Source organism: Symsagittifera roscoffensis, chromosome 8 (genome assembly GCF_963678635.1).
Source record: "Symsagittifera roscoffensis chromosome 8, txSymRosc1.1, whole genome shotgun sequence".
NCBI lineage: Eukaryota > Metazoa > Xenacoelomorpha > Acoela > Convolutidae > Symsagittifera > Symsagittifera roscoffensis.
The window spans coordinates 18711089-18737306 of record NC_087069.1 but is presented as its reverse complement, the minus strand read 5'-3'; the positions used below and the strand labels follow the sequence as shown (position 1 = coordinate 18737306).

General features: G+C 34.7%; 1 protein-coding gene across 1 annotated transcript in view; it reads left to right on the top strand.

The window, feature by feature from the left end:
- LOC134853019 (integrin beta-2-like) overlaps nt 1-25882 on the top strand; it is a 493953-nt gene extending 468071 nt beyond the window's left edge. The window contains exons 8-16 of the mRNA XM_063868934.1: nt 3891-4036; nt 4963-5235; nt 5811-5916; nt 13900-14155; nt 14313-14415; nt 17646-17777; nt 18179-18441; nt 20828-20935; nt 21451-25882. Of these exons, the coding sequence (XP_063725004.1) occupies nt 3891-4036; nt 4963-5235; nt 5811-5916; nt 13900-14155; nt 14313-14415; nt 17646-17777; nt 18179-18441; nt 20828-20935; nt 21451-21591 (1528 nt within the window). The 3' untranslated portion in view covers nt 21592-25882. The remainder of the gene's footprint in view (nt 1-3890; nt 4037-4962; nt 5236-5810; nt 5917-13899; nt 14156-14312; nt 14416-17645; nt 17778-18178; nt 18442-20827; nt 20936-21450) is intronic.
- Nucleotides 25883-26218: the final 336 nt, after the last annotated feature.

Below are 26218 nucleotides of genomic sequence, written 5' to 3'. Positions count from 1 at the left end.
GCTGTTTTTGTGATATCGCATGTTGTACGGAACTCCTCATCGAATCTGTGTTTCATTTAGAAAGTGCCACTGATTAAATTACTTGAACTTCAACGAGCTTTTAAGCCATAAATTTTGTTATTTGGACTGGTTTTCTTGAGTTAGTTTACTATTTTTCTGTGCTCTGCTGGCTATGATTCTGTTGAGATATTAAAAAAAAACCCGGTCCTGATAACTTCATCAATATCGGGAGTTTTTGCATGGGAAGCGTATCTTGTCAAGTTTCTGTTAGTTTTTTTTATTCCAATAACTGACGTTCTTGTAAATGAGTCAAGTAAAAGTACCAGGATCTGTTTTTTTTTTGTGAACTGGAAGTTTTCGGCTTAGAGTAATTTGATATAAAGGCTATCTTTTCTTGCTTATTTTTTCAATAGTCAATGAACTTAATGAAGACTCTTACAAGAGTCGTGATGGCTTTTTTGTTTTTTTTCCAGTAGAAGTTTTATAATTTATTTTGGCTCAAATTTTCTTTTGCGCAGTTTGGCTTTTGATTTTTTAAATTTGTTTTCTTTTCGATAGGATCATTTCCTTTATCAAAAGGATGACAAACCCTACTATCAAGCATACCAAGCAGTGGAAGTGTTAAGGTCACGAAAAGTGTGATAGACTTATAGTTTCGCTAGAGGATTCAAATATCAGATTTTCCAGCAAAACAAAAGCATAGAGGTCATTTTTTCGAAGATTGAGGTTTTTCAAAAAACCAAGTTTGTATTTTTTCTGTTACTTGCATTTGTTGACACTTTCCAGCTGTCTTGGCGTAATTTTCACAGCACATTTTCCCCCTCAAAAGTCAATGTCTTCAATTATCTGAAATTATGATCTTGATTGGTTTGTCAAATAAAGCGATTGGACATTTGTAATTTTTTTGTTCCGAGAAAAAGCGGATCAAGTTTCAAGCTTCGTTTATGCTATAATTAATGTAATTTCAACACTAGTGAGAACAAGTGTCTTGTAATCGGTAACTAGATTTTTCCGTAAACAACTTTTCTTTCAAATCTTACTAGCTTTTCTTCCTTGCTTCTTTTTTGAATCTCGACAACTGCCAGGCTCGTTTTACTATGGCGTAGAGAAAATATGGCTCGTTTTATATTCTAATGTCTGTGGCTCGAGTCTCGGCCGAGCCTTGTTTTTTTCAGCATTTATGAAATCGAAATTGTTTTCCGGGAAAAAAATGAACCATTCTTTCATTCCTCTGCTCAAGTTTTGTCGGTTTAGGTGCCACATTACGAATTTTTTGTGCAATATGCAATTTGAATTTTAGTTGCAAGTATTATTCATTGTAGTTTGAGGGTGGGCTTAAACATTTGTTACAAAATCAGTTTTTTTTCGACTCACCTTGCCTTCTCAAAAAAATTATTGTCTTTGTTTTCGCTTTGTAAGTTTGTTTTAGTGCTTTTTTGGCATGTTTGCCTAGAATGAACTTTTATCGAGACATGCAAACGTTTTGGTAGACCTAATTTTTCAACATTTTTCATTTTTTTCGAGCAGTTTTTTTTGTTTGGGTTCTGTCGCAAGTGATGTGAAGCTCCGCTCCGCCTCTATGTAACATTTTTTTTGCCCTTTCTGCAGATTATTTTACGTACTTTTTTAAAATCCCGAATTGGTCAATTGAAATCTTTCTTTCTTTAACTCGCGTATTTGTAAGGTTGAAATTCTAATACGTTATGTAATTTGTAAATAATAGGTTTTCAAAGAGCCGCCAGTTTTTTTTTATCCTCGAACAAGTTTCAAGTCTTTTTGTTTCCTTTTCATTTTTCTAGTATATTTGTGTTTACCCAATCGAAGCGTAGTGTATCATTACGAAAATAAAAATTTAAAAGTGCACATTTGGTGCTCATATTTCAATGTAATATTTAATCATATCTAAGCTTAATTAAGCATAAACAATTTAATGGCATACGTTGCAGCTTTTTTTGAAAAAAGTTGTCTATATCGAAATTGTATGGGATTAGTTGTTTTTCGTTTTCTTTTTTGCGACTCTTTCGAAAGTTCTACTGAAACGATTTTCGAAAAAATTGTAACAATGAAAAAACCGGCTGCTCTTCTATGTTCTTGAATAAAGTTCTTTTTTTACCTCACGTTCTGCGGCGTTCGAAAGTTGCAGTAGGGGGATTTTTGTTTTGAATTTTTCTATTTTCTCAAATATTAATTACAAAAATCTGAGATGAAGGTTTTAATCAAGAGAACAAATTATAGGGGTTCCCCTTCTCAATAAGTTTTTCCCTAAATTAGGTAGAAAAAGAGGTGGCCTCAAACAAGCCCATTTTTTGTTTTGACATTTGAAGTCGGACATCAAGGGTTTAACGGAAAGAAAAAATTCAATTATTCCAATTTTACCTGCGTAAGCGGCTATTCTTTGCGTTTTGAAAAAAAATGAGGGTATAGAATATATCCAGCTTGTAAATTTTTGGCCGTTTTATGGATTTTTTTTTCAAAAACTAAACTGCTGATTCTGAGGTTGATAGGTCATTGAAATTAACATGGTGCTTAGGTTTTTGCTGCTTAATCTCTTTTACCTAGTTTTGTTTTCAGAAAAGCTGATATGGACATTGGAAAAATCGTTTCAAAATTTTTACCGTTTTTTTTTAGAATTTTCGTCACTATTCTCGAAAACTGGCTAATTCTGATATTAAGGGTTCAACGTAAAACACCAGGAAGCGGAAGTCTTCAATCTAAATACAGGATGTGGAAAGCAGAGGCTATTCCATTGGTCTAGTAGAGAAGATTTTATGGATTTAGGAAAAGTCAAATTTTGAATTTTTGATCGACTTTTGGAATCCTTTTCACTTTTTTTTCGAAAACTTATTCGAGATAAAGATTTCAAGTAAAAAATTGAGTAGTAGTTTTCTCCGTTTAAAAACGGTTAATCCCTTACTTAAGCAGAGAAACACTAGGGCTAAGCGGAAAGTCGTTTTTTGAAATTTCGAAAATTACGCATTGTCTTATTATTACAAAATACGATTCAAAATATTAGAACAGGTAGATCCAGCATTAGCTGGGTCACTATTTTATTTCAAAGTGGCCGTGGCGCAGATGCGATGATGTGAGACCCCTAAACAACAGGTCGGATATTCAAATCCGGAACATTTTTTGGTCGAATTTTTGCTGCATAACTTTAGCAATTTGGTAGAAACTGTAGCTGTTTTATTGGTGGCTAGTGTTAGTTAAATTACAACCGGTCGTGAAGCAGATGTTAGAACGTGATACTCCTAATCTCAACAATTTTTTTTCAAATTGTATTTTAAATGTTTCTAGAGTAATGAACGTAGTGAAGGCCCTTATATAGGTCTTGCTGATTTTTTTTGTCTTCTTTTCAGGAAAAAGTCCTAAAAGTCTCTAATAACTACAGATGTGCATTCATACATATTGATGCACTTATGTATACATGCAATTTTTGAGTTCAATTGAAATTCATCTGTTGAAAGTGACGTAAATAGCACTCTCCCAATACAATCGTGGAAATGGCGCAAAAAAAACGTGAACGATTTCTACTTTCGAAGGTGGAATTTAATTTTTAAAAAACTTTACCTGTTGATCAAGGTTTCTCAAGTTGGGTTAAGGTTATCGAAAAAAGTGCTAATCAGGAGGAATGGTTCTAGAAATTCAAAGAGCTTAAAGGGCATCTATGTTTTTCTTTGACTTTGTTGAAAAATCTTTCAGTGTTTTTTTATGTTTACGCGCGTTCATTACTCATTTCCAAGCTTCGATTGGCAAGGTTTCCTTATTTTTTTTGTGCCTGTTTAGAGCTCTATTTTGCATTTCTCTCGCTTGTGTTTGCAAAGCACAGCTTCGCTTCTGTGTCAGAAAGTTCTCTTCTGCTAGCAAATAAACCGGCTACTTTTTTGTTTTAGTTTCGTTCGATCGTACGCCGAGATCAACAATCAGGTCTACAAAAGTCTCCAGGCTTCCATGGGCGGAATGGCCGAATACATTCCAAACCCCTACAACGGAGATCCCAACGCTGGACAAAACGGAGAAGCACTGAACCCTTTAAATGGTTTGAAAAAGAAAACATTTGAGCTATCATATATATATATATATATATATATATATATATATATTTTCAAAATTCAGCAATTGGATCGAGTAGTTTAGGCACAGGTCAATTTTAGTTTGTTTATTGTATGTTAAAATGAGAACTTTTAGAAATGGTGATTTCGTGTAAGTAGCTGAGTTCAGGTTATTCAGTTTGTTGAATAGTTTAAAGTTTGTTGCAAAGTTAAATACAAATTTGTTGCTGATAAACTTGGTTTCTTGTCGCGGATTAGATACAAATGGTAAATGATATTTATGAACCGGAGTTTCAATATTGGATCAAAAATGAAAAGTTAGATATGGAATATAGATGCGGAAAGGTGGATAAATTCAAATTTTTATCAATATTTCAGATCTTGAGTCTTCTTTTTTCATTTTTGACAATTCTGCGGGTAATCATTTATTATCTAGGTTTCAGTGTTTATTCTTACGTGTTCGCTAACCAGAAGTTCGTTTTTTTTCGATATTTTTGTCAATGCTAATTTTGTAAATAGTACAGGGACTCAAGTTTATATGAAATCCATCAACTTAACAATAAGTTTAGGTTTCTATAGTTAGTTTTTTTCAATGGAAACAGATTTTTTACCGTTTTTTTTATCAAGTTAAGAAAATCTATTTCCTATGATTATTGACCCTTCTAAAATTAGGAGAAGTATTTTCTCGTTCGTTAAAGAGACCCCACCATCTACAAAGTCAAGTATGAGCGCTATGTTTCAAAGATTATATAAACTCAATTATGTCTTTAAAATTACATCTAGCTTTCTCAGGTATAATCATCCTACTATTTCTGAAACTCAACTATATCTAATCTGGTCTATGAGGTTATTGATCTGGTCTATAAAAAATTGTTTTGTCTTCATTTTTACTTTCACAGAAACTTTTTCTTAGTTGACAAGGTGATGATGAAGCTCGATGAAATCAGCAAAAGAGTATCTCTGGTAGCTTCTGGCGATGTTGACAAGTTCCGAATCAAGACATTCATCGATCACGGAGGCTGTCCGACCCTCGCTGACGAACAGAAGAACATGCAGGGTGAAGTTGTGGCATGTAACAATGTGACGAGAGATCATCCTGGAATTACTGTTCAAATTCAAATCAAAGTCAAAGACAAAGTGGAACTTAATCCGAGCAAGGAGTACACTATCAATTTTAATCTCCCAGGTAGTTTCTGATGTGTTGCAGCTTTTCGCAAAAAAAAAACAAGAAATCTCAACAAAACTTAAATCTAGAATGTGGAGAAAAAAGAGAAACGGACTATGCTTAGTCAGGCCGGGTAGCCTTTCGTAGAATCTCTGCGAATCGCAGAAACCACAATCATTATAATAACTTATTCGAATTATTAGTGGCAAGTTAATAATCAATCTGGTCGTAACTTCTGATGTGTTCGTGGGAAATTCGAAGTTGCGTGGTACTGCAATATATCAAATGCTCTTTTGGATCTACTTAACAATCTCCCCCCCCCCTCTCTCTCTCTATGGTATCTACTAACGAATTTCCACCCCTATAATTGAAATCAATAAATTAGCACTTGAGCGTTCTTTTGAGAATTTGAATTTTGGTGCATTCTGATTGGTCGAAAATTCGTTAGATTTAATCTACTTATTAATCTCGCTCCGTTTCTTGAAGGTCGAGGGAGATTATTACGTAGATGCGCTCTTTTTTAAAATCATGTTAAAATGAATCACTTGTCATGCAAATTTAAAATCGACTGTCTTGATCAAAAGATTTATTTTAAGGCGTCCATCCAAAAACCGAGTTGTTGACGGCGACCATCAAGCATCTTAAGGCTGAATGCACAGGTTGTGAAACGATAGGCGAAAATACAATGAATTCCGGAAACCCGTAAGTCTATGTGTAAACTTTGGGTTCAATTCAGGGTATACTTGAAGTGTTTATCAGATCAAGTGCACGAAATAAAAACTGAGTGTTCGCTTTTAAGTTTTTAGACTTTGCAGATAATACTTTGAGACTTGCTTGAGCTCAATTTGTTCTGGTGTTCACGCTGTTAAATGTACCTTTGTGATAAATGAGGGTCAACCTACTCAACGGTAAGAATAATGAAAAATGCACAAAAAATTGATTGACTTCGATTTTCAAATAGTTTTATACCTTTTTGCATTCAATTAGGATCCTTGATTACCCTTGCTATAAGCACGGGTATTGCAACCGGGTACTAGAATTTTTTTCCTGCAAATTCCTTTGGTCACAGGATGACTAAAATGTGGTCATCTCCATCTTTACTTTCGTCAACGAACAGACAGATGGTGTACAGGCAATTTTTGAACATGCCTGCTTTTTAAATTCGATTTGTTTTATGTTGGTTGTAAAATTACCTCTTTGATTTCAGTATATCAGTTTTTAAGATTAAAGAACGTAGTGAAGACTCTTATATAGGTCTTGCTGATTTTTTTTTCAGGAAAAAGTCTTTAAGTTTGTTTACGCTCAGTTTTGGTTTTTCGCGGTTTGCTTTGTGATTTCTTTTTAAGTTCAGTGCATTTCTATTGTTAAAAGGAGGGCAAACTCCACTATCGAACAGCAAAATTGTAAAGGTCACGATAAACGTGATCAACTTCTAATTTTGAAAATGGAGATTAAATATCAGTTTTCCAGCAAAATTAAAGTTTTTTCTATTGATCTAGTTTTCTCAAATTGGGTTAATTTTAACAAAAAATTGTCAATCATAAATTGTTCTACAAATTCAAAAAGGTTTAATGCCATCTAATTTTTATTCGAAATACAAAAATTAAAGATTTTGAAAAAACAAGTCGGTTTTTTCAATTTCTTTGCGTTCATAACCCTATTCCAGCTGTCAGTTGGCTATGTTTTCTTTTTCTCTTTATTCGGCTCAAAATTTCCGCAATTTATTTTTGACTTCGTCGATGTTGATTTTGCGACCGAAAATCCAAATACGGGGGGGCAGGATTTTAAAACGTGGAAAAATTTTAAAACGATTTAAAACGTGATTGTCGAAAAATTAAACGCGCCTTGATCGAAAAATGGTCGCTTTAGGACTTTGAGGGAGTCGAACTCAGGTCTACGGCCTTCAAACCTAGCATGCTCGCCATAATCTTTTTTCGCTCTGATATATGGGAATTTATACATTATTTAGATCAAATTGTTAAGTAGCCAAATTAAAATAATGAAATTAGTCTCGGCGTGGTCGAAAAATAAGTTGCGGGTATGGTCGAAACATTATTTGCGGCATGATCGAAAATTAGTCGCGGCATGATCGAAAATTAGTCGCGGTATGGTCGAAAAATTAGTCGCTGCATAGTCGAAAAATTAGTCGCGGCATGGTCAAAAAATTAGTCGCGGCATGGTCAAAAAATTAGTCGCGGCATGGTCGAATATTAATCGCGGCAGGGTCAAAAATTAGTCGCGGCAGGGTCGTAAATTTAGTCGTGGTGTCAAAAAAAACAAAGCTTGTCGTTTAAACTCCATACTATCTAGGATCTAGGATTTTCGAGAAAAAAGCGGATTTTCAAAAAAATTGTCAAAAATTTGTCGACTACCTTTTTTTTAATCGACCACATTGATTTTCCGAGCTCTCCCAAAAAAACCTGTTTTGGCCTGATTTTTTGGGCCGCATGCCAATTTCGTGAAAACAGCCAATATGGGTTTTTAGGTACTTCTTCAAAAATTTTGCCGAAGTTTTTTCGGCGCGCGCTCCTCGGGGGGTCGAATTTTTCGGCGCTTGTCAAGGGGTCGAATCCTCGGGGCGTTTTTTCGGCGCTTGTCAGGGGGTCGAATCCTCGAGGGGGTGAGGAGGCGTCCGCCTCCGTCCCAAAATCCACTACTGAGTATTCACCTATTGCCGTTAATTTTCCTTCGGTCGCACCGGTCGCGGTTATATTTCCTTTGTTGGCACCGGCCGCGGTTAATTTTCCTTTGGTGGAGCAGGTCGCCGTTAACGTTCCTTCGGTCGCGAACACATTGCCTAGGTCTGCAATGACTGGTAATATCAAATTTTGGTCGCGGTGGTTTAAAAATGTCCAAATTCTGTCGCGACAGTCTTGAAATACCAACATTTGGCCATGACCGTCGGATCATAAAATCATAAGCTCGACCCGGGCACTAATAAGTTTTTTTGGCGCAATGTGTGTCTGCTGAAGAAAATTCGGAATTTTAAGCTTTTTCTAAGTTTTGTCTCGATGCTTATTAGGAATCGTTGACGTAGTTCAGACTATTTTATAGGTCATGATTTTTTTTTTGGTTTTTTTTCCAGAAGTCCTGGAATGTTTTAATAACAAAAGAAGTGCATTCATACTCATAACTGCACAAATGATTATCAGTTCAATTCAAGTGCTCAATTTCTAGTTTCGAAAGGAGTTAGTTTTTTAAAATTCCTAGAGGAATAAAAATTTAACCTAACAATTCAGTTTTCTCAAAGTGTAAATCAGAACCGTGTTTTTTTTGGATATCTTTGTTTTTCAGTTAGGATATCTCTCTTTCTTAGGATATTTATCAATTCTAATTATCTTTGAAGTTATATCTAGGGTTCTTACCATTCTTTGATTAATTCTATGAAAGTAGTTAAGACTATATCATAGATCGTGATACTTTTTTAAGAGTAATGAACGTAGTGAAGAGCCTTATATAGGTCTTACTTATTCTATTGTTTTTTTTTCTCAGGAAAAAATCTTAAAATTTGTTCACGCTCAATTTTGATTTTTAGCGGTTTGACTTGTGATTTCTTCTTAAGCTCAGTGCATTTCTATTATTAAAAAGAAGGCAAACTCCACTATTGAACTGCGAAAATAAAAGCCACGAAAAACGTGATCAACTTCGAATTTCGAATATGGAATTTAATTACCGGATTTCTCAGCGAATTAAGTTTTTAACCTATTGATCTTGTTTTCTCAAAATGGGTTATTTTTATCAAAAAGAGTGTCTATGAATTGTTCGAAAATATTAAAGCCGTTTTTTTTCTTGGAAATGCGAAAAATTAAGTCAGTTTTTTTTTCTGTTTACTTGCTTTCATTGACTCTTTTCATTGTTTTTCAATAAGCAGTTCTGCAATGATGATTATAAAGAAATTACTAAGGGCAGGAAATAATATCTATTCCTCTATTGAAAGTCCTTGACGTGACAATGACAATTGAAATTAACTGGAAATGTCGTATTGGTAAAATAATGGGTATCACGCATGGCTTTTTTAAAAACTTAAATGGAGCATACTTTCAATTGCATCTTTTTTTTACGCGTCAAGCATATTTTATGATTTAAGCAACAAAGATCGAGTAATTTTGTGCAATTTTTTGCACATCATTTCCGCTGCATGAACACTATTGTGTTCATGTCTGGATGAGTGTATCTCGACAATATACATCGAATTTCATCGATTGAAATACATCGATTGAAATTCGAGATTTGAAATTCCGAAAACGAAGGAAAAAACGGATTCTTACTTTTTCAAAACTGGATTAAGAATGCAAATCACATGCACAAGTTAGTTCATTGAAAATTCATGCGACGCCTCCGACTGCTTTGAAAACATAGCTTAATTTTTTTCTTCAAAAACTGGTTGATCACTAACTCAGACAGAAGTTCCGCAAAAAAAAATCAATTTTTTCTGTTCTTGCTGTTGCTAAATCGTAGTTTTATTTTATTTTGTTCTTTAAAATATTTATTAATTTTTTACTGATAATTGGGTTGAAATGATTTAAAATCTTAAGTACTACTGCTACTACATTTGTTGAGCTACAATCAGAGCGCTTTAATTAAACTTTTCATTCATAGTTTCTAGCCTGTAAGCTTGCAATGTTTCATTACCAAGTTAGTCGGTCGTTGCAAAAATGAATTCCTGTCGACGGTTTCGAAGAATTTACTTAATAGGCGGAATTTTCGAACATTGTTTAAAAGTAACTGTGCATTGGCATACGCTGTATTGGCAGGATTCCAACTATTTCCACTGTACTTAAAATTGCAATGTGGGTGAGCCTTATAAAATAGTGTAACCATATACTTTTTCTACAAAGCACGTTAATATTGCCACATGCTACTTGACGCTAGTTGATGAGTTTTCATCTAGTCATGGGTCCAAAATAGGTCTCATGGTACACCATCCCATCTGTGGAACTCTTTGTTATACAATATGTGATGTTTGTACTATTTTTGTTTTTCCTGATCGCTCAAATTCCTTTGTGGAGAAGCTCTGGTTTCTGTGGGTGTGGAAATTGCATGTGATTTTGTCGAGAAACATTTTTTTCTTTGAAAGCAGGCGAGTTTATCAAGTATTCTTTATATATATCTTGCTTCCCTTGTTGTTTCTCTATTCCGCTCGAATTGAGAACTTCTGGCCAGCTTTAAAAAGTAAATGAATACCTCTATTTTTTCCATACATTATTACACAATCAGTAGGTTTCTCAGAAATTGAACTTGGAAATAGTGTTGACTTGGTCTGAAATTAGTGGAACATTTATTTTCTGCCGAGAAAGATACCAAAGAAAGTGTGCTTATTTGCAACTCTTAGCAATTGTGTTGAAATTGGAGTTCTTGTTGAAATTGAAAGACAGGAAACAGACTTGTTGAAATTAAAGTTATTTTTTAAAAAAGATATGCAATCATGTAGGTTGAAATGAACGCAAAAATGTATAATTTATAGAATTGCCGGTGGAATGAATTCTCAATTCGGTTTTGTGTTCTGAAACGAATATTAACCATAGAAGTTTCTTTTCAAGAAAAGAGCTCTTCGAAGATGTGGTTTGTCTTTGGAAACTTGAAAAAAATTGGATGTCTTGTTTTTATGTTAGTTACGATGATTAAGAGCCGCGTTACTTCGGACAGAAATATTTAAGTCAATTTGAAATTTTGGTCGAAAAAAGCAAGATGATTCTACCTGAAACTTTTCAATTAATTTATCGTTGCAGCAATAACTCTAAAATTTATCGAATGCAAACGGCATTGGCAAGTATATCTTTTAACAAATTTATCGGACGTTTGAAGTTTTTGAAATGATTCTGACCTTGAGACAGTGAAATGGCGTTAAAACTGCAATTGATTGTTGAAAACTGCATTTGAACTGACAAAAGAGCAACGCAAACTGATTGCGCTTTTTCGGAGAATTTCAAGAGCACAACTGAACAAAATTTTCATTCAACAACGATTTGCGATTCAATTTTTGAGAGAAAAAAGCATACAATGCCGACAAAAAGGCAAACGCGAAATTTCAAAGAAGTATTTCGATTTTGTTAGAATTTAAAAGTCAGAATTATATCAAAAATTTAATACGTCCGATAAATTTGTTAAAAGCTATAGCGAAGGCTTGCTCAGCTGCGCTTTCATAGGAAACTAGAGAAATTGTGTGCGAGAATCAGTGTTTGACGCTAATTTATATTGTTTCAGATGTCTTAAACTGGCTGAAACGTCTCATTTTTAAATCGGCTGAAATGTTTAGCGTCTTTTGGCTGAACAGTCTCGATATATTACTATCCGAATTGCCTCCGTCTAAAATTCTGATCACGGTTGATTCAAATCCCGGTAGGGTTGCGTTTTTTGCCGAATTGTTTGATCGTTCTTTTTATTTTATTGATTTTTATAAGACTAGCAGCGTAATAAAATAATCCTTTTTCTGAGCTGCAGTATAGATTTTGAAAAAAAAACAGGTCAAAAATGATTTTTGCGAAAGATTTTGATGAAAAAGTTGCTATGTTTTTTGGCACGCGCTCTCACCTGAAACTTGGTATATATTGGCCTCTTAAGAAAAAGTTTACGGCTGGTCCACCAAAAATGGATGTTGTGAAATAGTATCAAAGGAGATATTTATCATTTTTGGTGGCTAGGAGATCAATGCTCTGAAAAAGCGGTTTCCGGCCGCTTCCCCTAATTCCGCTTTTGCAATGTACTGTCATTTTTTCAAATAAAAGGAAGTTAAGAGGAGATATCCATAATTACAATTCCCATAGTAAAGACTGTTGTTTTTTCAATTTCTATAAAATATGAAGGTGTTTAGTAAGTTTTCTTCCTAGTTTTCATTAGCAACTATCTGATGCTCAATATTCAGTTAATTTTTTATGTACACTATCCTCTCATTTACTTACAGTTTTTTTCAGGTAGACTTCTATTTGTAGAACATACAATGATTAACATCTTTTCAAATCTACAGTTTTATGCATGTTCGCTTAATTCGGTGTAGCTACCAATGTCCTGTGAACAAGAGCGTCTAGAAAGCGCGACAAATTGCTCGCACTATGAAACGAAGTTTTCGTTCAGATTTAAATGCTTTCACGTCTTACTCAGAACATATAGTCTCGATGGGGACCGATCGTTTAGCAGACCTATCTTTTAGCATAAAAAGTGAAAAATGAGTCTTTTAGCAGACCAACGGAATTAAGTGATGCAAGATTTATTGACAGACTCAAAAAGACGCTCAGTCTTGGGTCAAGATTCCCCAATTAAGGCAATTATCAGAAACTCAAAAGTTAAAATTAGCGGCAAAGATGTACGCGCACAATAACACACGTACCGAATAGAATTTTGCCGAGTATTTCACGCAAGCGGCTTTTCCTATATTTCAAGGTCCCTTTTTGAGCGTTTCTCCAATTATGAGAATTTTCGTATTAAATTAAAGCACAAGTTGTTGTATGTTTTGAAGCTCATGTTTATCCGAATGGTCACATTTTTGTTCCGACTCTCGGTTTGTTTTTTTATGCAGTCAACTTTCGCCGATCGAAATAATAATAGTTTTCAACAACAAATTGTTATACCCCATTGAAGATATAGACTTTCTGAGATGAATTGAAAAAAGATATTTTACCTCAGATTGTTTTCTGTAAAGTTCTGGGGTTTTGAAAATTGCCAACTAGGCCTTGTTCTGGACTAAATTATGCGCGCTTTGAAGAGTTTATTCATAATGCCGATTTGTTCATGCGTGGCGAATTATCCCGCATAACAAAATCTTCCCAAATTTAATTGAGGCTAGCTAATCGGTCGTATTAATTTCGTACGACTTAATAGTTTCAGACTTTGATATTGTCCAAAATTTAAAGGCTTTCAATATTTTCTCTTCCTAAAAACTATTCGATATGAAATAAGGGACTGTCTGAGCTTTCAGGGCTTTGCCCTGATGTACGAGCAGTCTTTTTAGTTATTTGCAAGTGTATCTTAGGAGAATTTGAAGATTAAGTGAAAGAATAATTCTTATTGTTTCAGGGCTTATTGAAATAAAAAAAGTCACCATTTTAAGCCCTTTTTATTTGTAAAAATGGACTCTAAATTTGCTGATATTTGATATTTAATAACAAACATTATTGAAAGTGTAATTGAAGAAATGCAAGTTTTGGGCAAAGACATTAGTTTAAGATAACTTGAATGTTTTCCATGATAATTTTCCGTGTGACACTTTCCATATGGCTTGCGTCCTTAGCAAATTGATTCACAAAAACTATTTAACTCGTTTTTAGATGCGGAATAACTTACATTTTTACAAGTGTACTGATTTGCATGTTCGCCAATTACCTCCTTATACCAATTACGGTCTGAAATGCAAGCATCGGATGAAAAAGCAATCAAATCGTTTTAGCACACCACACCGCGCACAAAAAAAATCATTTATACTATCGACTAACACTTTCCTCGGCTATTTAAATGTGCAAATCCAGAAAAACTTGCCAAACTTAAGTTTATATCTTAGGTCATCTTTTTTCTTCATTTTCTTTTCCTTAAAAACTATTCGCTTTCCAATATGTCAGACGCTTAGATCAATATGATATCTGGAGTAAAGTAATGTAAAAAATAAATAGAGTGTGAATGCGGAAAGTAATTCTTTACCAGTACTCTTCATCTCAAAATACATGTACCTCTTTCAGTACTTTTCTATCGTTTTAGGTGTGTGAATGGAGATCTGGAATGCGGTGTTTGTGCTTGCGAACCTTCCTGGCATGGATCCAAATGCGATTGTCCAGCTGACCAAGGGAAATCAGACGGGGCATTTGACGAGGCCTGCAGAGGTAAAAGTAGTTCGTTGAAGGCCTGTAACGGGAATGGAGTGTGTTACTGTGGCGAGTGTGAGTGCAACGCGAACTCTCTTGGCAACAAGTATGTTGGCATCACCTGTGGATGTGACCCCGATTCTTGTCCTAAGGTAAGAAACTGATCAGTTTTACCGTCTGCTTATTTATCCAAAGTGGGTTACCAAGGAAATAAATCCGTGTAAATGATCTCTAGATCCTTGTTGAGATATTCAAAATTAGTATAATTTACGTCTCAATTATGTCGATTAGATCAAATTCAATGCTTAGGGAGACGAGGGAGAAACCTGCTATGGCCGAGGTTCCTGCTACTGTAATCCAGAATCCAATTCTATGGCGTGCCGATGCGACAAGCCTGATAAATATGATGCTGGTGAGCAGCCATGTTAACTTAATATTACTCATTCGATAAGCAGCAGTTTTGCAGATCTGGACTTTTTCATCGGGTAATAGACTTTTCCCCGGTTTTAATTTGTTCACATGATGACTGAAATTTGTTTTCATCTCGAAATCTGTACTTTCGTCAAGCAAGAGACTTATTTTGAGCATGCCTGCATTTTCTAAAAGTGCCCGTTCATTCGAAAAGTGTTTTTTATGTTGGTTCTAAATTTAGCAACTCAGATTTCAGTATAATTACTCTTGGCATAAGCAAGGGTGTTTTCATTTTTTTCTGTTTGCCCTGTTATATTTGCGATAAGCTGCAAGTGGTATTCAAATCACTTGTATCCAAAAGTGTCCACGACACGACCAAAGAGAAGTCACTTATTTAGATTGTGTGGTTTTGTTTTTGCTAACTGATTAAGAGTTCAACGTTTTTTGCGGTTTGGTTTGATTTCTTTTCAAGTTCAGTTCGTTTGCTTTGTTAAAATGAAGGCAAACTACGAACAGAGAAAGTGTAGGGGTCCCACAAAATGTAATCTACTTCTAGATTTGAAAGTGGAATTTCATTTTCAGTTTTATCAAATTGGGTTAATTATATCAAAAAGAGCCAATCATTAGTTTTTCTAGAAAGTCGAAGAGCTTCAAGTTCATCTATTGTTTCTTTGAAGTTCGGATGCGTTTTTTTCTCGGTTTCATTGCGTACATTGACCTTTTTCCAACTGACTCTTGGCTGTTTCCTTCTCGAGGCAAAAGAGAAGGAATTATACTTCGAGCGAAAGTGTAATTGCCTATTGATCCAGTTTTCTCAATTAGATTTAGTTTCATCTAATAAGTCCATAATAGAAGATACTTGAAAATTCAAAGATATGTATTTTTTTTTACAAAACTGCCTATTTAAAAATAAAAATAAAAAAATCATGAGTATATCTGCCCTTACTTCATTTTGTTTGTGAAAGGTCACTTGTGCATCTGACGGCTAAATTGTACCGTGGTGAAAAAGATTTTAAAATTTGAAAAAATTTTGCTGTCATTCCTTCTTTTTTGCCGTAAAAATTAAACTCCTGTCATTTTTTTTTCTTTCATCCTTATTTTTATCAAAAAATTAAAAGTTCCGTGTTTCTAGTAAGGGTTCTCAAGTTTGATTTAATCGCGCTCTATTGTCAGTTTCTTGATTTAGTCTGTTTAATCATTATCTAAAAACGGTCGAGTCTGCGGAAGTATGGAGCTCGTCCGCCTTTTTAGTGTTTCTTACTTTTCTGCAACGTTAACATTCATCATGTAAACGTTTTCGTAAAGTATTTTTTCAATTTCTTTTTTACCTTCGCGAAAACAAGTGTCTTTAATCGGGACTAGACTTTTTCCTGTATACAGCTTTTATTACAAGTCTCACTTGCTTTTCTTACTCACTTTATTATTGAAGCTTAAGAACTTCCAGGTTCGTTTCCACTTGGGCTAGAGGTAATTCAGTTGCCTTTACACTCAAGGTCAATGGTTCCAGTCAGGGGTTTTTCAGTATATATGCAATTGAATTTTTTTCGAGTAAATTTGAATTGTCGGACTTTCGTTTGTCTGTTTAAGTTTAGTCGGCCTAGTTGCCAAATCATGGGTTTTGATTGTGCTGTAAACCACTTTCGTTGTAGTTGCAAGTGCGAGTGTTGTTCAATGTAGTTTCAGGGGGACTTGAACATTTATACTTTATAGCTTTTCTTTTTGGCTCAACTCGTGTCTGCTCAAAGATTGTTAGCTTTGTTGCCACATGACGGATTTTGCTTGCGCTGTAAGCAACTTTCCTAGTAATTGCATGTGCAAGTGTTATTCATTGTGTTTTTTAGAGGAACTTGACAATTTAAAAAATTTTTAAAAAAATCATGTTTTTTCTGCTCAACTTGTATCTGCTCAACGATTGCCAGCTTAGTTGACTTATCACGGATTTTTTTGTTCTGTAAGATTTTTTCATGACATTTCTAAAATCATTTTTTTTTAACTCAAATTGTGTCTGCTCAAAGGTCATCGGCTTAGTTGACTAATCACGGATTTTTCCTAATCTATACGCAACTTTCATTGAAGTTAAAACGGGAAGTGTTGCTCACTGTACTTTCAGGGAAGAAATTGAAAATTCTCAATTTTTTTGAATTACTAATTTATTTTGTAAATTATTTTATTACTATTATTATTGATTTCTTAAATTTTTCAAATTTGATTTTTTCGGCTCCATTTTTGTATGCTCAAACATTTTCGGCTCTGTTTCGGTTTGGTTAGTTTCACTCTGTTGCTCATTTAATCTTTAATTGTCTGGCATCTTTGCCTAAGATGAACTTCTATCGAGACTTACGAAAACTTAAGTTAAGAGGTATGCTTTTTTTTGTTTGTGTTGTATCGCAAGTGATGCGAAGCTCAGCTTCCCCTCTGTGTTAAATTGTCCCAGTTTGGTTTGTTGAAGTTTACAAAAGTCTTTGGCTGTTAGAGGAGTATCCCCCAGTAGAGGGTGACTAATTTGAATAGGCAAATAGTCTGACAATAAAGTAAAAGCGGTTCCCGATGTAAAGATAACAAAATTGACGACTACGTCTAAGTGGGAGTGCGGTCAAAAAGTAGACCACCTTTATTTCATACCAGTCAAAAAGTAGAGGGATTATTTATTTCCTAAGTTTACTTCTTGTTCTCGATTCTAATTGATTAATAGAGTAGATGTCTTTTTAATGAGTTGTCTACTTTTTGGTAGGTAACCGTCTAAGTGTCAATGAAAGAAGTGAAAACTTTTATTTAGGTCTTTTTTTCTAGGGCTGTTAATTCATTTGCTAAAAGTAACGCGAAAGGCGCTCGTGCGTGTAACGTCAGTGCATTTGGCGCGAAAAAACATGATTGAACTTAAGGTCCAAAAAGTGGAAATTAATTTCAAGGTTTCCCAGCGGTATTGATCCATTTTTGTCAATTTTAGAGTATTTTTTCTTAAGTGTTAATATTTTTGAAATTAAAGAGCTCCAAATTTATATATTTTTTCTTAAAAAGTCGGTAGTTGACAATTTTTTAAATAAAGATTTTTTCCTGGTCTGCTTGCTTGAAATCACTTATAGTTTTTTAACTGTTGGTTGGCTATGTTGACGTTTGTTCATATATTTTTTCCAAAAAAAAGCATGATTCATTTGCCTAGTCAAATGCGATTGATCTATTCGCAGTTTGATTACTTTGAAGTTAGATTGATGACAGGTGAATTTGTTTCAGACCGGAATTGCAATTGTGTGAAGAGCTCCGAATGTCAAGACCCAAATTTTCCAGACGAATTGATTTGCAATGGCCGCACGAGCGGAGAATGTAGATGCAACGGAGACTGCCCGTGCTCAAACGGGTTTTCCGGTATTTTGTTTTCATATTTTTGATTTTCCATGAAGCTCTTTGTTCAAATTACTATGAATACCGAATGAAAGCAAATTTGGCGCTTTATAAAAAAAATGCAAATGGCGCAAAAAGTGGAGCTTCACTTTGAGCTCGAAATGGATTTGATTTTTCTGTTATCTAGTGGAAGTATATTTGCATATTGATCCAGTTTTCTCAATAAGGTTTAGTTTTATTTCAAGTCTCCAATAAAAGATACTTGAAAATTAAAAATGATTTGTTTTTCTACGAATCTAGTAAGTTAAAAATAAAAATCAAAGAAAATCATGCGTTTATGTAGTGATAAATTCTTTGCTCTTTCTTTGATTTTTTTTGGTAGTTAGAAATATGACTTGTTGCTATTTGTTCAATCTTTGGTTTAGGTCCGTTTTGTGATATCTGCGAAACTCAAGAGTGTAGCAACATTATGTGCGAGGAAAAGCGATATGTAAACGCAGCAAAATGCGAGTTCAAAGAATTGAAGGGGGACTCGTGCAAACTTCAGGATAAGTTCAACTTCACAGATATTACCGACTCGGAACAGTCCCCAGACGATGCTATATGGCGAAGGTGCACTATTTTAATAAGAACAGAATGCTCAGCAGATGTCTACATCAATAACAATGGAAGAATGTTTGATGTTTTGGTGAGCGTAGTTAATGTGTTCAAAAGAGTTTGTTCAATTTCAAATCCACTTTTTCGCGGTTTAACTTGTGATTTTTTTTCAAGTTCAGTTCATTTCCTTTGTTAAAAGGAAGGCAAACTTCCCTATCGAACAGCTAAAGTGTAAAATTCACGAAAAATGTGATCGATTTCTAGAACGAAATCTCTGATTTTTTTGTCAACAGACATCTGAGAAAAAGATATATATGAACAAAAATGCGCATAAAATTCTGACATTTATGAAAGCAGGTGTCTTGTAATTGGGAACTAGACCTTTCCTGTAAACATTTTTTCTTAAAATTCTTGCTTGCTTTTCTCACTTACTTTTTTATTGAAGCTTAAGAACTTTCAGGTTTGTTCCCACTTGCTCCCCTGTGTGCTTGGATGTTCTGCTAGTTTCTTTTAACTTCACCGGACGTTCTACAACCTTCAAAAAATTCATTGCGGGGAATTTTTGACCCATTTTTCTGGAATATTTTCCTTTTCTCGAAAGCTTCCTTGACAGATCTGCGATTAAAGGTTCAATTAAAAGAAGTGTTCTGGAGATCCCCCTGAATAAGCTCTGCCTCACCATTATTCAGTAGTAAAAGAGTTTTGGTCTCAGAAACTGTCCAAAATTTGAAGTTTTCTCTTTCTCGAAAATTACCCGTTCCAATCCTAAACTAAGGGTTTGCGAGAAAAAACAGATTCTGTAAATCATCGCTTAACAAATAGTGTTTTCTAAAAAAAATATTGGCGCAAAAATATGCAATCAGAAATAAAAGGTGAATCGGAAAAACAGGAGTTGGGATTTTTCTGCTTATATTTTGGACTTATTGCAGACAATTTCAGGAGTTTTTAGTCAAAAAGTACGCTGCCAAAGTTGAGTTAAAGGGTTCAATCGAAAAAAGAGGTGCGAGATAATTTCCCTTCATAGCGGCTTTGATCTAGTTTTTGTAGAAAGTTAAAGATGAAATTATGAAAAGGCCATGCTTAAGAGTACTGAACGTAGTGAAGACTCTTATATAGGTCTTGCTGATTTTTTTTTCAGCAAAAGTTTTAAATGTCTAATAACTACAGATGTGCATTCATACATATTGATGAATTTGTGAATGCACTTAGGTATATATGCCCTGTTTGAGTTCAATTGAAATTCATCTGCTAAAAGTGACGTAAATAGCACTCTTCAAATACGAACGTGGAATTGGCGCAAAAAATTGTGAACGATTTCTAAGTTCAAAAGAGGAATTTGATTTTTAGATTTCCAACAGAATAAAAACCTTATGCGTTGATCCAGTTTTCTCTAGTTCAGTTAATGTTATCAAAAAAGCGCCAGTCATTTATCGTTCTAGAAATTCAAAGAGCTTAAAGGGCATCTATTTTTTTCTTTGAAATTCGAAAGGTTAGATTTTTTCAGCAAATCAGTGTTTTTTGTTTACTTGCGTTTATTTCTCTTTTCCAATCTCTGATTGGCTGGGTTTCGAAATTTCCGTTTCTTGGAAACTTTTGATTTTTCTCGAAAACTACATGGCCAAAACTGAAATAGGTTCAATCGAAAAACAAGCTGTTAGGGTCCTCAGTATAAACGAATTTTTCAATTTTTGGTAAAGAATCAGCTATTTGACATTTTGACCCATTTTTGGACGTTGTTCAATTTCCCAAGGACTACTATGCCAATTCTGAAAAAAAATAGAAAATGAAATAGAGATGTAATGTAGAGTCAGCTACGGGCTTGGTAAATATCCAATTTTTGACGTTATGATACATTTTGAAAATTAAGCGTTGAATTCGTGTTAGACACCAATAATGTCTATCTGAAAATAGATTTCAAAACAAGGAAATTTGCTTGTTAGACGACGAAAAAAAGTTGTTAGATATTGAATCGTTTCTTTTGTGCAGGCGTACGTGGTGGCGCAGATTTTAGGACGTGTGACTTTTAATCTCCAGGTCGTTGCGGTTCCGGCACAGCAGATTTTCTATTATTTTTACTTTTCACTTTTTGACCCCGTTAAGAGCTACTTTTTTTTGCTTGTTTGTAGAATGCAGCTTTGCGTCTGCGTCTTAACTTGGGTTTAATTAACGGAAAAATTCGCAATATATATTTTGTTAATTCAAAGAACTTCATCCTGATACATTTTGTCTTCGAAACTAAAAAGTTGAAAGAGGTTTAAATTGCCTTTAGTTTCAGTCTTCGTGTTAATTATGCTTTTAATTTACAGTGCGCAGTGCGTCAAATATTTAGTTTATCAATTTTGTCTATGCGTTTACTTGTCCTTGTGCATAAACTTTGAAAAAACCGCGATGACGCTCTGTTTTCGCTGTTCCATGAAACCCTGTATAAAATCATAAATAGCAAAATTTTGTCAATAGCGCATGAAGTTTTTTTTTAGTACAACTCTAATCTGATGTGCACAGAGGGTACTGCTGCATGGATCATTGTGCTGATTGTGGTTATACTGGTGCTTATAGTCGGACTCCTCCTCATCATAGGCTGGAAGGTGAGAAGCATAATTTAACTCATAATTTTTCGGTGATAGAATACAATGTTAATCTCGAATGGTAAGTCTATATTATTTGATGCGTGCTTTTTAGTTTTGAATATGCCTTAATGTCAGTTGTAGTAGCTTGTCACGGAATCAGACTAGTCAATTTAAATTTTGATATCTCATTGAAGCCCCCCATTTCTTCTTGCCGCCTTCAAAGTGGTAGCTTCGGTCACTTTCCATCAGTGTGAAGAAAAACAATAGTTCATTATGAAGTACAAATTTAAAGACTTGTTTCATAAAATGAGCAGATTTAAGGGGGCTTGTGGTTCACTAATTTTGCGAACGCTAAGGAGTGAGCAACAGGAAACCGCATTTTATTGTTAACTTTTTCCAAAAAAGGTCCAAAACTGCATTTTGTAGGATTTGTGAAAAATAATGCCTCTATCTTAAAATAGATTCCAAAAAAGGAAATTTGCCTGTTAGACGACAAAAAAGTTGTTAGATATTGAATCGTTTCTTTTGTGCAGGCGTACGTGGTGGTGCAGGAGAAGAAAGAGTACAAGGCGTTCCTCAAGGCGCAAGAAGGTGAGATGAGAGCTAAAGGGGACAACCCTCTCTACCAAAAGGCAGAGCAGAACATACAGAACCCTAATTTCAGAGCTCAATAGACAACACCAGTCACTACTTGTTACCTGCCACCCTACAGTGGCAGCTAGCACTATCGATTGCCCACCCCCACGCCCTATATAGTCCCCCCCCCCTCCCCACCCCCCGAACAACATACACACTTGTTTGGCAAGTGCGGTGCTCAACTGTAAATTTCAATCCCTCATAACCAGAAAGACGGGAATATGCCTATCCCATTGGTCGCGCCTGACAGCAAATAAACTGAAAATTAAATCCAATTGAAACTGCTGAAAATCTTATTGCTTATCGCGTTCGAAAACTTTTCTAGCTAATTGATTTTTACTTCATAATGCTATCTCTATCCATCGATTATTTTTCTTCTGTTAATCAATAAATTGATTCATTAATACATAAATAGTCTATCGACTATATCTAGATTTCATGTTTATTGCTCACTATGTGCTCTCGAGAATGATAATTTAATGGTCAATTTTCTGGGCTGGACGGAATCACAAGTAGCAACTGAACAAAAACCATCCGAGGAGTTTGAATTAAAACCTATCTGTTTGCATCTGAAATAAAACATTTTTGTTGCTACTTCTGATTAATTGGATCAGTACTTTAGTTTCTGTTAGTTGGTTTTGTTCCGTTAAATTAAACGTAAATTGGCTAAAAAACCATGAGATAATTTTGAACATAATTTGAAAGCGTAATTTTTCAATTGAAACGAACCAAGTTTGTAGAAACTAAGTTAAAAAAATAATAGGAAAAAGTCGTCTTTTTAGCTGATTTTTAACTCAATTTGAAAGAAAAACTGACAAGCCTCAGTCGCGCTTAATTATAGTGCTCCTTGTTACATTTATCTATCTCACAGATCATGATGATTTGAGTTTGTTAAAAGTGTTCAATGTTTGGTTCTAGTTCCGTTCGTTGAGGGTACACATTTAAGTATTTGTCATTCTGTTAATAGAAATTGCTCAGATGTCTTTCTCAATCTATTTTTTATTCTGTTTCTGCCATCTAAACTTTTTTAAATTCAATTAATAATTGTATAAATTACAATCAAACTGGTCTTAGAATAAAAAAACCGCTCTAAGCATGAATACGGAGATCATTCGTTGTAGTGAAAAATACCCTGCCTATTCTTAAGGTGTTTTAAATAACGACAAAGAAAGGTGTTCGAACTTTTGATGATTATTTTTAGACGCTGCGGCAAGGCAAGGCCTCTACCGCAGCCCTCAAGCGGGCGGCAACAATGTAAGACCAAAATACAGGCGAAGAGTGAGGGTGCGCCGATCTCCCGATGGGCGGGCGAATCGGTCTCCTCCTGGTCACGCTACAGGTCCCAGTTCCCCCTCCCCTAGAGAACACAGCAAATCGCCCAAGCATAAATTGCATAAAACCCATCACAAAAAAGGACATAAATCCCACAGACATAGAGACCAAAGGTCCCCCCATCACAGATATAAAACACCGTCCACTGACAGTGAAAGTATCTCCCCCAATGAGACAGAAAGCACATCTCCAAAACATGATTCTCCCCACAGTAATCGGGAGCGACGAGCACCTGTTTTTGGGGAGTATAGTCCGCCCCGTGAAAGGAGACATGGCTCGCCTCGCGAGAAAAAGCGCCACCGGTCGCCTCAAGATTGACACCTGTTGATGTCCAGTTTTAGTTGATTAGTTTTTAGAGTTAGTTGAAATTCCGTCTGTCGTTACATGAAGTGCAATCTGTTGAGTTAACATCAGTTGAGTTACATTACGTTCATCTATTCTATCGTTTTTGACTTTCGTTTTTCTGAGACTCGATTGTTGCTTTTAGCTGAAAGTAGAAAAGAAGTGAAGATGGCATTGGAAGTCGCTCCAAGCAAAGTCAAGAAATTAAGAACTTGAATTGAAAAAGTTTGAAACAATAAGAACAATTTTCTTCTGTTAGATCTGTCTTCTGAATTGTAACGAAAGTAATTTAAAATTCGAAGCCGAAAAGGCTCAAGATGATAAAAGTTTTTTTTTTCAGTTTGCTAGGTATAAGTATGTAAATTGTTCACTCTTGAGATGCTGATTTGGCCTAGATGCTGAAAAATGTGTCTAGTCAGCGGAAGGGTGAGGCATCAAATCCCGATGACTGCTTTTATTTTTACGAAGTTTTTTTAGGATTCTCGAGGAATCATATGTAAGCATTTCTCAATTTACTGCTTCGCCACTGTTCACAGGCTTTTGAAAGTCTTTGAAAAATTTTTTTATGCATGATTTTTTCTCAGCAACCTTTTTAACGTATTAGTTTTTTGGTTTAATGTTAATGATCGGTTTGACTTCTGATTTCTTTTCAAGTTCCGCTCATTTTCGTTGTTAAAAAGAAGACAAACTCGACTATCGAAAAGCATAAGTGTAGAAGTTACAAAAATTGTGATATAATTCTAGTTAATCGACAGTATAGTTCAATTTTAGATTTCTTAGTACAATACTAAAATTAACAATTGATCTGAATAAAATTTGCATGGGAAGTCTATAATTTTTATCTATGTCAGTCATGAACTGATCTTCAAATTGAAAGAGCTTGAAGCCCTTCTATATTTTTGAAATACGAACGCGAACGACTTCTAGTTTCGAAAGTGAAGTTAAATTATTAGACTTCCCAGCGGAATACTTTTTGTTCCGACTTTCGGTACGAAAGTAACGGAATATTTGTGCTTTTGGTGGGTTTTTTTTTTTCTTCAGACAAATTTCGACTTTTTAACTAGCCATTTTTGACGGAATTTTTTATATCATTCAAAAGATATTGTTGTCCTGAGCTTAAATTTGAAAAGATATTTCACCTGTGATCATTTTTCGTAGAGTTATGAGGGTTTAAAGATTGCCATTTTGAGCAATTTGGGACAGTTAACGCGCGATATAATTCGCGCTATTAACGCGTAAGCGGAGATTTAATCCATTTTATAAATCGTTCCAAATTGGTTGAACGAAGCTTATTTGCCATGATTGATTTGTTACTAGGAACGAAATCTCTCTTTTTGTACTTTATATGGCGTGTGGGGGGATGATTTTCCTAAAAAATTTCAAATTTTAGAAAAAAAAAATTTTATTTTATTTCATTTAAATTTTTTTTGCTATTACTGCTGCTCCATAAACCTTAAAAGGCAGTGGGAACATTCAGGGCTTCGCCCTGATACGAGCAGTCTTGTTTCCTTTTCATCTAGTTTTCAAAAAGTGGGTTGAATATAGCGAAACTATGTCAAAAGAAGGCTCTTGAATTTCAAAGAACTATAACGTGATGTATTTTTTTTCAAAAATCGAAAGTTGAATAAATAACTATTCAAAATGTAGTCAGTATTTTTTTTTCTTTTTTCCTGAGTGATCGAAACTGTTCCTCCTGTCTGCTGACAATGTTTTCATAAAACATTAAAACAACCAAGAATGTTTTTTCCTCTTTCCTTGCGTTCATTGGCGTTTTTTTCAACTGTCTGTTGGCTATGTTTTTTTCGAAAGTTATTGTTTGAGCGTCTCATCGATCTAGTCAAAATGGTCAATTGACGTTCATAGTTTTGAAAGGATGTCATTTAGAAAGAGTAGGCTTAAATAATAAAAAGTGTTTGAGCATAACTTAAACTATCGGTAGATCTTTCGTATGAAAATCTTCAAATTTACTCTATGCGAAAAGTTGAAAGAATGAACGTCCGTTTGCGGCATGCGAACTTAGTGAGTCAACAGCGGCGTGCTGTAGCCTTCCAAATGTGAGAATTCTAACGTACCAACGTCAACTAAGAAGTGCAAATAATGACCCTTAAGTACGACTATTTGTTTCAAATTATATGCATGTTCTTTTCATGATTGTATGAGATAACCGATATGTCGACATAAGAGCCATGTTTTAGCATAGTTAGCGTAAGTTAGGGTTTTCTCATTGTTAAGCAAATACTGAGAACGAACGGATGATAAACGAACGGAGCAGAGAACTTAAACTATTGCTCCTTGAAATGTAACGTTAACTAGTATTGCTAATTTTGTTCACAATTTACTGATAAAATGCACATCTGATGAAGGTCTTGTCTAGACTTGTAGTTTCATGCGTTGAAACTTAAACTTCCGAAAAAAGTGAATTTTGTGATTATGACTTATACTGAAAAGTATTTTGAAATTCGATTGATGCTAAATTGTCATGTGTTACAGCAGCTTTGGATCGGCAAATGTGCTTCATTTTGCCTTTCCATCAAACAATATATTTTTTTCTCAATTGGTTTCTACGGCACTATTTATTGTACAAATTTCTTTTTTTTACTATATTGCTTGCTCTAATTTTGTAATACAGATTGAATGAATAAAATATTATCTCTATGTTTTCTGATTCTCAAGAAAAAATTTAACAGGATGGAAGTGATAAAACTACAGGTGATATGAGAACGAAACGAGTAGAAAGGAAAGACCGGCCGTTCTAACGTTCATCGGACCGAAAAAGGTACAACCTAAGCGACTCGTTACTGATGGTCGTCGAACTAAATCACGAATTATAGCATCCTCCCAAAAATTGTAATATTTCGGGGCTGAATAATATTGAAAAATTTACTAATCAACTAAAAACTTGAATTTCAACTAAGTAGATCTTAAAATTTTAGACGTTTTTTGATATATGTCTGATCACCGATTTCCGTTATCTGGACTTTGCCAGTTTTT